The sequence below is a fragment of the Phoenix dactylifera genome, chromosome 4 (assembly GCF_051530095.1).
Source record: "Phoenix dactylifera cultivar Ajwa chromosome 4, Ajwa_hap1_PhDact_Kaust_v1.1, whole genome shotgun sequence".
NCBI classification, from domain to species: Eukaryota; Viridiplantae; Streptophyta; class Magnoliopsida; order Arecales; family Arecaceae; genus Phoenix; species Phoenix dactylifera.
The window spans coordinates 48,870,525-48,883,939 of record NC_143193.1 but is presented as its reverse complement, the minus strand read 5'-3'; the positions used below and the strand labels follow the sequence as shown (position 1 = coordinate 48,883,939).

Genomic DNA, 13,415 nt, shown 5'->3' with positions numbered 1-13,415 from the left:
AAAAGGAAAAAGTGCACCAGAAGAAGATCCATCCACAAATTCATGGGGCGACCAAAAAATTGTTTAAGATATTGCTGAGAATGTTATTACAAAGGTACTGCACGAGTACATCTTGCACAAAACAATGCCTCGGCAAGAGGCACAAATAATAGTAACCCCAAACAAAAATATACCATATCCCTGGCTTTCCCGCTCGGATTGGATATCAGATATTTTATTAGCCAATAGATTTCCCACCCAAACATGATTTATGATGATGTGGATTCCTTGAGATAAGCAATCAGATCTGCACGCTCTTGAGGCTTCTTCAGACCAGGGAAAACCATCTTTGTACCAGGAATATACTGCACATAAAAGGGGGAGTCCGTGAGTTGTATTTTAACCTTTTCGAAAAGCTCAGAGAGCTGGAAAGATAAGTCAGGCAAATGATTAAAAAATGTTAAACCAAAATTGAAGTAGGCAATCAGGGCTCCTTTCTAGTATTGAAAAAAGATCACCCTTCAAGAGAGCGCGGTTTAAAAAGACATGCCTTCTATGCCCCACAAACTGCTCCACCATGATCGTAGTGTTTGGTTATATACATCTCCAGGAAGATTGGGAGTGCATGCTTTTACAGTGTTAATTACATATAAAATTTTAATTGGCTTCCACTAAAAAATGTTGACATATCCCACACCATGTCTTCTGACTCTTACCAAGCAATGCAGCATTTAATTATGGCATTTATGTTCTTTAGGAATCGGACAAACCCTAAGCTTACTTGAATGTTTTGTTAGTGTTTTATACATAATATACTATGTGAAGCATTATATCTTTCATAACGAGCTCTCAAAGTAATCTTACCTTAGCTAGAAACATATGTAATTACTTCACAAATACAGGCACGTGTGCATACCATGTGAAGCGTTATATCTTTCATAACGAGCTCTCAAAGTAATCATACATTAGCTAGAAACATGTGTAATTACTTCATAAATACATGCACATGTGTGCAAAATCATCCACCAAAATGGCATGCCAATTTATGATGGCCCCGTTACCCTTTATATCTTTCCTTGAACAAACAATTACAAGGCCATGAAATCTATAACCCACCCAAATGTAGTAAATGACCCCTTGTTAATCCCGGCCATTTTGAGGGCCCACAAATATAATATGACTCAGATTTAGACAAAGTGAATCCCCCAACATGACATAAATATTCCCAGGCATGATCTTATATATACAGGCCACTTGCCTAACAATAAAAACACAAGAACAAAGATTTGCAGAATCATCAAGAAAAGGCACAGAAATGGCTGCCAATAGTAATTTATTCGCTGAATCAAATCAGCACACGAGATGCGTTGCAGACCATATTGAAGAATTAAATCAATTCAAACAACATACATGGATTTCAGAGCAAGAGAAAAAAGTTGGTAATGAAATGTTGAACGTAACTGGCAACGAACCACATTAAAAAAGAAAAGCTACACAATTATTATTAGTGGAAAAGTGGTATGTTGCACAAGGCACTGCATATCTAACCAAAAAAAAACACATTCAGGTTCCACTTTATCAGTACTATGAACCTAAACAACCAACCATCTCAATCATCTGACAAGCATAATTAAAAACTCAAATTAGCCACTCAATCTTAATCAAGTCTCCTAAATTTCATTTTGAGGTTAGGGACAAACCTCATAATAGTCAATCATACCCAGCAACATCATCACACCCTATAACTCTTCAGAAAAGCACTAAAAAAATTCGTGCCTACGCATTATATTACGTCATATGTATAGTTTTGATTTTAGGTTACTGACATACCTTCTTAGGATTAAGTAGGTAGTCATATAAAGTTGATTCCTCCCATATCACAGCCATGTTCTTGTTCGCAGTAGAGTAAGAATAACCGGGGGTGGTACCGGATTGCCTCCCAAAAAGACCATTCAAGTTAGGACCTACAAATATTGATGAACTTTGGTCAAATTTCTAAGCACATTTCTGATTTATTAGACGGTAAACATATTGGAAAAATAATTATAAGACAAAAGGATACAAATGGTACAATTAATGAAGAGATAAAATATTAAACAGAAATTATGCCATGCACTAAATTATTCATTTCCATCAAAGCAACAAAGATTTGTTGAACACAGCTATTATCAAGCATATGCACACTTATGACACTACTACAGGGAAACCTTCACGTGCAAAATTGAAGCACGAGCTTGTTCGACTATATACACAAGTAGACTAATATCTGCCGATTAGGGAACTCTCTAGCTACAGGCGCCATACAATATCCTGAGTGAAAAAAAAAATCTTTCCATCTCACTTGGTTTCCCCTTCTTCTGCTTCCTCAGTCAAATTTGCAGGCTTAATGGTATCTTTCACATCCACATACAAGACATCAGGTGGAAGTTGCCACTGAGATCCAAATAAGGAAATGATACCAGGAAACATCATTCTGGATATAAACTAAATCATGTATTACGGTTTACCTCTATACCACTACAAGCAAACCACATAATATCAACAGCATTAACAAACTCTATAGAGTGATATGCGATTCAGTTTTAAAAGAAAGCTCGTAAATAAATCAATACAACCATTACGTTTAAAGAAGCATCACCAGAATCGCCAAATCCATACACTATACAATGAAAATAATAGGACCAATGCAGTGAATAAAACAAAAAAAGATCGAATAGATCACAAGATGGTCGGACCACTACATAATCATAACCGAACCAGCATATTGCACATAGCTCCTGATCGCTTAGATTAGCTGAGGAAGAAAGCATCAATTCGGACAATCAAATGAGACAACGGAATATTTAAAAAAACAAACCAAAAAACATCGATCGATCCTATGAGTTTTACATTATCCAAAAACATAGAAGAAAATGGAATGACTCGAAAGAAGAGCGAACAGAATCTCGAAACAAACATGGATCAATATTGCAAGTTCATGAATTTTTCCCAAAACTCATGAAAATGATGTCAATCTCAAGAGTAATCAGTGGACATTGAAGCAGCAATATATCAATATATTACAACCGACAGCAACCATCAGAAACTACGAGTTCTCAATTAACCAAGAACCAAGGAAAACGATATGAATCTCAAGAGAATTCGACAAAACCTTGAAACAAAGGTAGATCAAAGAAAATCGAATATAAAAATAAAAAATAAAAGCATCGACATTGGAAAAAACAAACCCGAGAGAGACCCGAAAAAAAGAAACTATGCCTTCAAATAAAGAAGAGAACATATATCGGACAGGGAGATCTAACCTTGCTTGTGACCGGCTCCTTTCTCCACGGTGTGGCACTGAGCGCACTTCATCTTGAAGATCTTCTCCCCGGATTTCTGATTGCCGGGCGGAGCCTCCGCGAACGTCGCCATTTCTCTCAAGAATGCCTCGGATAAATCGATCTAGGGTTAGGGTTTCCTCTCCTCCCTAACAAAGACGGCGAGATGACCGATTCCGAAAGGAAGAAGCCCTCGATCCGGGGCCGGCGGCACGATTCCTTAAATAGCCACGCGTTATGAACCTAATGACTGAAATGCCCCTCGAGCTTTTGCTCCCGTTTTATGAGTAGAATGTAGGGAATTAGAAGATTTAGTTGGGGGTATTTTTCGAGATTGATGACGAGCCTAGAAGCCCTGGTGGAGAAGAGGGCCGTGTGGTTGGCAGATGCAAGGAGCTGGCTCTTATAGATGCAATATTGACCGTTTGATCCATGAAACCACATGATAAGCCTGCCTGATGCTTACAGGCGCGCTTGGTTTGCAGGAAAAGACGGAAAAAAAGTATGGCCAATGAAAAAGTAATGATATGCCTTTTGTTAGTTTGGAGTTTTCAAAGGAGAGAGATGAAAAAATTGTATTTCCATAAAAATATGATTTTCACATTTCATAGAAAAGTCTTTCCCATTAGGCCGGAATCACTCCATTTTTATTTTTTTCCAAAAAGCCCCTTCAGCATTAAAGAGGCATTAAAGACCTAATTTTTATTAAGGGTATAATAGGAATTACACATAATTTTTTCGGAAAGTGGATGGTCAACCAAACATAAGCACTCTGAAAATCCGTCACTTTCCCATGTTTAACCAAACATACCAAAAGTACATTCCCAAGCATTATCTTTCTACGAATCTTCTTCCCAGGAATCATATTCCTAGAAGGAAAAATGATTCCCACGAACCAAACGAGCCTGACGTGTTTGGTGCGATCGGGCTAGGACATGTCCAGTAAAGGAGCGCTAAGGCCGGAAAAACTTTTGAAAATAAAACTTTTAGAAGTAGAGCTTTCTTAAATATAGCTTTTATAAAAACTCATTTGATATTTGGTGACTATATTTTTAAAGTAACGTGGCACTTTAACATGCGTTAAACAAACTGAAAATGTACTTTTGGTATAACAAAATGATCATAAAGAACATTACATATTATTATACAACAGAGTATAATAAAATATAATATATATTAATACATAAATATATGATATAGTATAATATTACTATAATATAATATAATATTATTATAATATAGTAATATAATATTGTATACTATAGCATAATAATTTAATATAATATTAAATTATTTAATATAACATATCAATGTTGTTAGGATCCTATGCATGCTGCAGAAAATATCAGAAAAATTCAATGCACAGTAAAAAGGCATGCGCGAGATCCCATTCATCACATAAACGTATTTTAAAACCGTCGTTTGTAGATAGATTAGGATTAAATATTTTTAAACCATTTTATAAGAAGATCATATCTTCATCTTGTGCGGGTAGATGATTACCGTAAACTGATGATCGTGGTATTTGATGGAGGTTCGATTGAAGCCGCACACTCGTCCGGCCTCTACAGGTATCCACACGAGGCAGAAGATCGATCGAAACTTTCGTATCTCCTCGAGGTGCTAGCTCCCTTGCAGAGATGGTTTTTGATGGCTGAAATCCTCTTCTTTGAATCAACTCTTGATTGCCTTGAGAGGAGGAAGAAGAAGGAAGAGCCAAGGAAGAAGATCTAAAGGCCTTTTTGCAGCCTTTTCTTTTTCCTTGCTTTAGAACCAAAAGGAGGAAGGAGGAGGCCACGCCAAAGCTTCCTTTTCCCTTCTTTTCTTGCGGCAGAAAGGAGGAATGAGTGGGGAGGTGTGCTGCCGAAATGCCAAAGGAAAGCATGGAGAGGAGGGGCCAAAATCCCTCCTCCTTTTGAACTCCTAAGGGATAAAGATGAGCTCCTATTTTTTAGGAGCTCATCTTTATCCTCTTAGATGGCTAGCTAGGAGGGTGTACGCCCCTCCTTTTTCTTCCACGCAAAGCCCAAAGGGAGGGGCATACGCCCCTCCCTCTTATGCATTTAAATCAGCCCCCACTTAATCAAATTAAGTGGGGAGGATTGGGTCTAATGCATGGGTCCAATCCTATTCAAAATAGGATTAAGTGCACCTCTTTTCCTTTCCTTTCAAATCCTAATCTAATTAGGATTTAATTGAACCATGACTCAATTGAACTCTTCAATCCTAATCTAATTAGGAGTCATTAGATTAATTAGATTAAAATTAATTAGGACTTAAGAACTCCTAATCTAATTAGGACTACTCAAATTTCAATCCTAATCCAATTAGGACTTTAGAAATCCTACTCCAAGTAAGACTCTAATTTTAATTTGAAATCCTAATCCAATTAGAACTTTAAGAGTCCTACTCTAAGTAGGACTCGTGATCAAGCCCAATTAATTAAATTAAATTGCAATCCAATTGCAATTATTCCTTCTTCAACTCACTAACTAAACTTTTAGTGGGTTAACCAATTATCAATCAAATTGATTATTTGTGATTCCCAATCACAATTCAACCATCGAATCGGTCAATACCTCTAATGTGTGTGATCCCATAGGTTCTATTCTGTCTGGTACTGAGATATATTGCGATCTCTATCACAATATAATTGAAAACTCCTTTCAATGGGTTGAAACAATTCCAACTCAACTCACTAGGGATCATCGACCATCAAGATGGTACTTGTGAGTCCACCATCCACCAGTGACATCTAGCAGCATGTAGTGGCTACCCAGCAGAATGAAATGATGAACTTTTAGGTGCAGTTATCGTATGATACCGTCTTTCTATCGTGGATCCCTACAGATCGGAGGTCATGGATAACTCGTCAAACCCCGTCGTCTGTCATATGTCTAGATTTATTCGACTTAAGTTCGAGAGTGGAAAACTCTTTCTTTACTATACATACTGTCCTGGCCAAGGTCTTACGAACTCAGTCTTATAATTCACATAGGATCACTCCTCATTTATCAGGGTCGATAGATTACATATAGGTGCATACCCTACTCCTACAGTGAACCTACTGCAACCAATCTACACTGCAAGGACTCATATGACTAGAGACCATGTATATGTGTAGTCAAACTACAATAATCTCACTGTGAGTAGCCGAAGCACCGCAGCTCAAAGGATCAGTCACACTACTACAACATCAAACAAGTCACTGACGAGTGGATAGACATCCAAGTGACTTCTTGTCTTAGTCATGCTCAGTACCCTTATTCTCTAACAAGCACCTGCACTATTACTTCAATGTCCCTACACTGTGTACTCAAGTTTCGTCCATCCATAAGGAAAGCGATCTATGCACTGATCTCATCGGATCAATCACCGTCATCATGATGATCCATTGATCAGGAGCATTTAGAAATTAATCACCAATGATACATGGCTCAAATTCTCAACTCTTGAGAATATGTATTATCATCTTATTAATTTCTTGGACGATTCATAGACATATAAACAATATGAATGAAAAAGATGCCCATTTATTATTCAATAATAATAAAGTCAAGTACAAAATTATGTCCCAGACTTAATAATGTGTCAGCCAGATTGGCTTCTAGGGCATACATCTAACAAATATATTATGATATAATGTAATATAATGTTATATTTATAGTATAATATAATAAAAAAGATATAAAATATTATAATTATTAGTATAGATTAATTTTTATAATATAACATAATATTAAATTATTTAACATAACATATTAATGTATTATGATATAATGTAATATAATATTATATTTATAGTATAATACAATAATAAAGATATAAAATATTATAATTATTAATGTAAATTAATTTTTCGTCCACCTGCAGATTTTCAAAATTATAAAGGGATATTTTGTGTAATTGTTATATTTTATTACGGATATTTTGGTCAAAAAAATAGCTTTCCGAGAGGGCCCTAAAGAATTTTTTTCGAAAAGCTCCAAAATGGAGTTTTTCCCAAAAAACTGTTTTTAGCTTTTTGGAAAAGCTAAAACAGCTTTCCAAAATTTTTACCAAACACCCCTTTTTTAATCTTAAAGCACTTTTAGAGGGCGAGAAAACACTTTTTGGCCCTCCGAAAGCTCCTTTAAATGAGGCCTCAGTAATCTTTAGCACCGGCCAATCACACATGTTGTGCTTCCACGTATAGATTAAGATTTGCAAAATTTGTTTTGGTTGAGTTATATCATTTGTTTTAACTAATATTTGAATAGTATTTTGCTCTGTATTGAGTAAGATTTGGTAAGTTTTAAGTTAGTAGGTTTGGCTGCCACTTGGCGCTAGGCTGCAAAACTATCCTATATTAAGTCGCAACTTGCAACTAATTTTGCATGTATCCAAATTGCAAATAGATTCGCTGTTGCAACCTGGTGTCTAAATGTCGGTCCTATAAGAGGAGTTTGAATGCTGCCATATAAATTCTCAAGTGAGCTCACCAAGATTATACTTCCATTAATATGCATGTAAACCTACATCACAATTCAAATGTCCAGAGTTTGGACGCCCCAAAATCAAATGATCCGAGGAATCAAAAATGTCATCGCAGAAAACCTGAATTTGGATGTGGTTATTTTTCCACATATAACTCAATTCACCATGCCCCCCCAAAACCTAGCCCCTCAATCATTTGGAGATAAACTTCTTCAACCACAATCTTAATTGAAAATTTGGGTCTTAGATCATTCACCATATGATCCGCAGAGAGGGGAAGGGAAAGATAACTCTTTGCATCATCACATACAGAATGCCATTGGGCAAAATCCTGGTACCCAAATAAACTTCATGCTACATGACAAGGTGCAATTCACAGGAACGGTGCAACAAAGGATTGCAGTATGAAACACCAATCTGCATGTAATATTGGAAATGGAACATTTTTTTTAAAAAAAAAATGCCTCTCTTGGTACCAAGGTTGGGCCCAATGAAAATAGATATCAGAAACATGAATTTACCTTGTTAAATTTTGATCAAGCAACCACGAATATGGAAGTCAGAGCAGGACAAACCTCATCACCGTTTGAAGCCATTGGAAGAGTGAATTTTCTTGCAGCGTAGCCATCCCTTTGAAGCAATGTCTGGAGACTGAAGCAAACATGGGAGAGAACGGGTGATCAAAGTCTTGGATTCAAATGTATTTATCCCACTTGGGTATATAACTAGATTAGCATGGCAGAACTCTAGCGTGTTAGTCAGCTGGCATGAGACGCCTTTTCAGGCTAATTCCTTTTGTTTAAAAAGCCATTTTTTTCACACCTTCTATCTCACAATATCTAAGTGATTTTCTGTAACAATCCAGTATTATATCCAAAATGGCTGATCAGAAAGTATTATTTGAATTCTTTAATTTAAACATTCATCCAGCGAATAACCGATGTGAAATTAAACACACGAATCCTCACATACTTCCTTGTTTAAGCCTCCTCGTCAGACTAAGAATTCAAATCTAATCACAACACCACGATCGACCTGTGATCAACCTTAATAGATCAATGTTCCAATGCCCCCTAATTCACATAGATTATGGACTGAATCCACTCTGATACCATTTGTAACAACTCAGAACTTCATCCAAAATGACTAACAAAAAAATATTATTTGAATAACCAATATAGGATTAAACACACATCCGCTCCGCATGGATCTCCATCTAGCTCTGATATCATTTGTAACAACCTAAAACTTGAATATTATTTAAATTTTTTGATCATGTATAAGTACTCAAAATCTATTTTACAAATAATCGATGTAAAATTCAACATACATCCACAAGAATCCTTACATCTTCCCATGCCGTGAACATACAAAATCAGAGCAAATTTTCCACCATACATTGTACACGAGATAAAAAAAGGCATAATTGCACAACCAGCTGCATAATGAAGATTGAATGAACATCCAATAGTTTCCTGAGTACATCACTGAGAAAATAAAAAAGAATAAGATAATATGAATATGCATCAAGCTGGAGAATTTCATCATCAGGATAACCAGCATCATGCTCTGCTGGTAGCGAGGACTGAGGATTGGAATAAGTTGCAACTTGCGAGTCAATCATTTATGCCCAAAACAGCTCATTCAGAGAACAAGCTTTCACTAGATACAGCTCAGCGACATCCAGGCAGACCAAAGTTTCCACCGTAGCAAAACCTGCTTACAGCTCACAACCACCTGTACTGGACCTATCATCAGTCTAACATAGCTGCGGGGATTCCCCACCCACACAAGACTCAAGACTACAGTACAGCCCTGCACATTAGAGGAAATAACACAACAAAATTGAAAATATACCAATATGAACAATGAGCAAACCTTGTTTAAATGTTTGACTGCCAGAAACACCTTTACATTAGTACTTTCTTTACCACAAAACTGATATCATTTGAGAGAACAGAAAGAGATGAGTAAAAAAAAAAAAAACTTGCAGATCGTTCTTAGTTTGTCGGAACTTCTCTAAGTGGAACCATGGGCCTGCCAGGGAGCGGGGGGGACCCAGAAGGTGAACCAATGTAGAGGGAACCCCGACCAAAGAAGCGAACATCGCCTATGCCTTCTGTTTGTGGGGATTCATCCTTGATCATAGTGCGAAAAGATATGGAGCCAGGCTTGGTGGATGCATCAGAGTTCCTACCTGTGTCTTGATGGCTCTGGTTAGCAATGAGCGAAGCACCATCATAATAGTAGTCATCAAATGGCATTCCTTCAATTTCTATGTGCCCTGTGTCTCTCAGTGCCAGGGAATCGGCCACAGGGAAATATACTAGCATACACATCCCCACCATGGTGCAAAATAACAGCATGAGGAAGGCTAGGAACACAATGGCCTCATAGACCAAATTGCCTGGGCGGGGGAGGACAGAGAACCCAAGGAGGAGAACCCTAAATGGCAGGAAGAGGATAACTGAAGACATCAGCACATAAACTCTTCGTCGCAGTCCCTTGTTGATCACCAAGGACAACAACCGGGTTCCAACACATGTGACACAGCTGATCAGAAGGACATAAAAAATCCCAAGAACTATAGTGCTCAGTAAGGGATAAGTGCATACACTGCTGTCATTGGTTAAAGAATAGGTGCATGTGAAGAACTTTGACATCTTTGTTCTCTTGCTGCTCTTCTCATTATTAAACATGGGTCCAACTAAAATCAGGACAAATTGCATGATGAATATCGGAAGGCAAGAAAAGAGAACGTAGCTGATGGTCTTTCTGTTCCATCGTTGGCTCAGAGTGTCCGATTGCCTCTTCTGCAATGCGGCATGGAGAAGGAATGCAAGCATCAAAAACATACTTGGTTCTGCAAACCCTAAATTTGAGAGGACATAGAATTTGCAGACACTCTTCTGCCATGGTTGGCTGGAAAAGGGACTTCCTTTTTCTTTCAGAAAAGTTAGCCTAACAATCTCTCCAAAACCCCACCAAATTGCAACTAGAATCAGAGCAATGCGAGCAATCCAAGGCCCATTAAAGTAATTGAGCTGGGCAAAACCTCTTCGTCGGATCTGTAACTGGAAGTACAAAGAACGATATATGCAGACTAGGCCCAGAATAGCAGTTAGAGAGACGAGGGATATCGTCACCACACCGATTGCATCGGCAGCGATTCTGGTCAGGGGCATCACCCAAAACACAGATTCCACGCATGCTCTCTGCCAGCAAGGATACCAAAGTTGCCCGCAGGTACGGCTAAATCAGCCACCTCCTCAAGAGTATGGAATAGATTTGTTTTGTATCAAGCACCACTAGCCTTCTCATGTGCAACAATCATTATTTCCATCCTTGAGAGTATGCTTCAGTTGTCAAACCACCAATAACCATCTATAATCCAAAAGAATAATTGTCCCACCGCTTCATTCAATCCAAAACCTTGAAATAATACTTCTTGTTAATGGAGCTGCGTGCAGTAGATTTCTTGTGCATATGAAACTTAACAGAAACCCTATAGAATAGAAAGTGAAATGTCACAGAGGCTACAATTTAAAAGACACTAAATGATAAATGTTACTTCCAATAATAGAAAAATAGTTTAGATTGAAAAAGAAAAGAGCAATTGTTAGCAGATAGACAACTTCAATATACTTCAGGGGCTGCATTTTTCGCACTCATCTTCAATATAACATATATTCCAATGAGATTAATGTAAAAACTACCAAAAAGGAAAAACTACCAAAAAGGCAAAACCACTGGAACAACATTGTAACGGTCTTTGATTACATTATACTATCATAGAATCTCCTTTTTCTTTCTCTTTTTTGGTGATGAACAACACATGCATTTACAGTGTTAGAAACATCATACAAAAATGCACATTAAATATATCTATACAGGAATAAGAACCTAGGTTTTTTTATAACTAACCAGGAATATCAACTGCCTCATGAAAATTAAAGTCCACCTCAAGACTCAACTTGGCAATTAAGTAACTAACAAGTACAAAGTTATGCCTACAAACATTGCAATCACAATAATTGGCGCAAATTAAGCCAGTGAAAAGATTAGGAACAAGATTATACTTTTATTTGATTTCCTTACTACATCGCTGTTCCTAGTTTATACTTCCTCTAAGAAGTCACTAAAGCAGAGAACAATAAGAGTGCTGAAGCAATTTCAAATTCAGCAACTACATGTTATAAAAAGATTTTTAAAACCGATAACAAAGGACAATTCAGACATCGGTCACCTTTTGTAAAATATAAAAATAAGTAAGGAAGAAAATCCTATTTAGATAACACTTTGCATTAAAGAATCTGTTGAAACCTCAAAAACCCAAACTTTGGCTGCAGTTTTATACCATCCAGAATTTCAATACCATATATGAACTCTTTGAGGTCAAAGCAAACCACATTAAATCCAAGCACGAACTACTTCATTGACTCAAACGAAAAAGTATGAACTACAGCTTTAAACAAAAAGAAATCATTTTTACGTTTGAATATTAGCAAGAATAACTAAAAAAAGACCTTTTTCTTCAACCAAAAAAAATACCCCATTACATCAAAAACCATAGAATCATACAAATCTCTGCTGTATATCCACAAATCGCAAAAGATATCGCATCACAAGAACCAAAAAAAAAACCCAACAAATTAAGCTTACGTTCCACCATTTAACATGAACCAGATACCGAATTCACCCAAGAAAAAAATATAAAAATAGAAACAAAGGGACAAGCACGAGTACCTCCAGCAATATTACAAGCATTTCATCAAAAATCCGAGGCGAAGAGATCTTATCAGAAAGAACGCCCCGATCTCGACCATTTCAAGAGAGATACAGAACGAAATCCCGCGATGCCGGCCTCGGACGTGAGCTCTCGAAGCGGGAATCCGGATTCGAGGAGACTCGAAGGAGATCAGGTAGCTTTCGTCCTCGTAGATCGAAACCCTAGCTATGGAGATGAGAGACTGCGAGAGAGAGGGTGGAGGAGAGGTGAGGGGAGGAGAATGAAAGGAACAAAGAAAAAGCAAGGGGGTGGGGTGAGGGTGAAGCAGGGGAGAGAGGTTGGGTTGCTGACAGGCTGTCTCCAGCTGTCGTCGGGTTCGGTAACCAGGGCGGAGGTTCGGGAATCCAACCGAGCCTAGGTGGCCTCCCGGCCTTTTATTTCTGCAGGCGGAAAAGCCTATACTGCCGTCGAACCATGGTATAAACTAACGGTCGTTACGGCTGTCTCTTTTTTTTTAATTTGGGGTAGGTCATATAACAAAACCTTTTACATACCCACTGAAGGTTTTTTTTTTGTTTGAAGTCATATAACAAAACCTTTTGCAGTATTTACTACTTTGATATATATTTTTTCTTGCAATGTGGTTTGAATTTTTTTCATTTTGATTGTAATCTCTAAAAAAAATAATATGCTAGATGCAAAGTTTCTCGTGGAGAATAAATAAACTGTATAAAAAGTATTGAATCCAGCTAGCATCTCATATATGTCATAAGCTAAAAGGTTACAATTGTCGTATATGATGACTTAAATTACTTCCATGTTATGCCAATAATGCAATGTTGATTTATAAATAAAAATACTAATTTTATCATTAGCTGTTTTTAAAAGTTTGTGATTATAGTGTTTTTAGG

The 13,415-nt window shown here is 37.2% G+C and overlaps 2 protein-coding genes across 2 annotated transcripts; both read right to left on the bottom strand.

The window, feature by feature from the left end:
* Positions 1-49: 49 nt before the first annotated feature.
* On the bottom strand, positions 50-3,501 carry LOC103704775 (cytochrome c-like). Its single transcript, XM_008788199.4, has 3 exons — positions 3,282-3,501; positions 1,810-1,943; positions 50-344 (listed from the first exon to the last, which is right to left on the bottom strand). The coding sequence occupies exons 1-3, from the start codon at positions 3,391-3,393 to the stop codon at positions 249-251; spliced, it is 342 nt and encodes a 113-aa protein (XP_008786421.1). The 5' UTR covers positions 3,394-3,501; the 3' UTR covers positions 50-248.
* A 6,136-nt stretch (positions 3,502-9,637) lies between these two features.
* LOC103704773 (uncharacterized) lies at positions 9,638-12,830 on the bottom strand. Its single transcript, XM_008788197.5, has 2 exons — positions 12,522-12,830; positions 9,638-11,280 (listed from the first exon to the last, which is right to left on the bottom strand). The coding sequence occupies exon 2, from the start codon at positions 10,958-10,960 to the stop codon at positions 9,776-9,778; it is 1,185 nt and encodes a 394-aa protein (XP_008786419.2). The 5' UTR covers positions 10,961-11,280; positions 12,522-12,830; the 3' UTR covers positions 9,638-9,775.
* Positions 12,831-13,415: the final 585 nt, after the last annotated feature.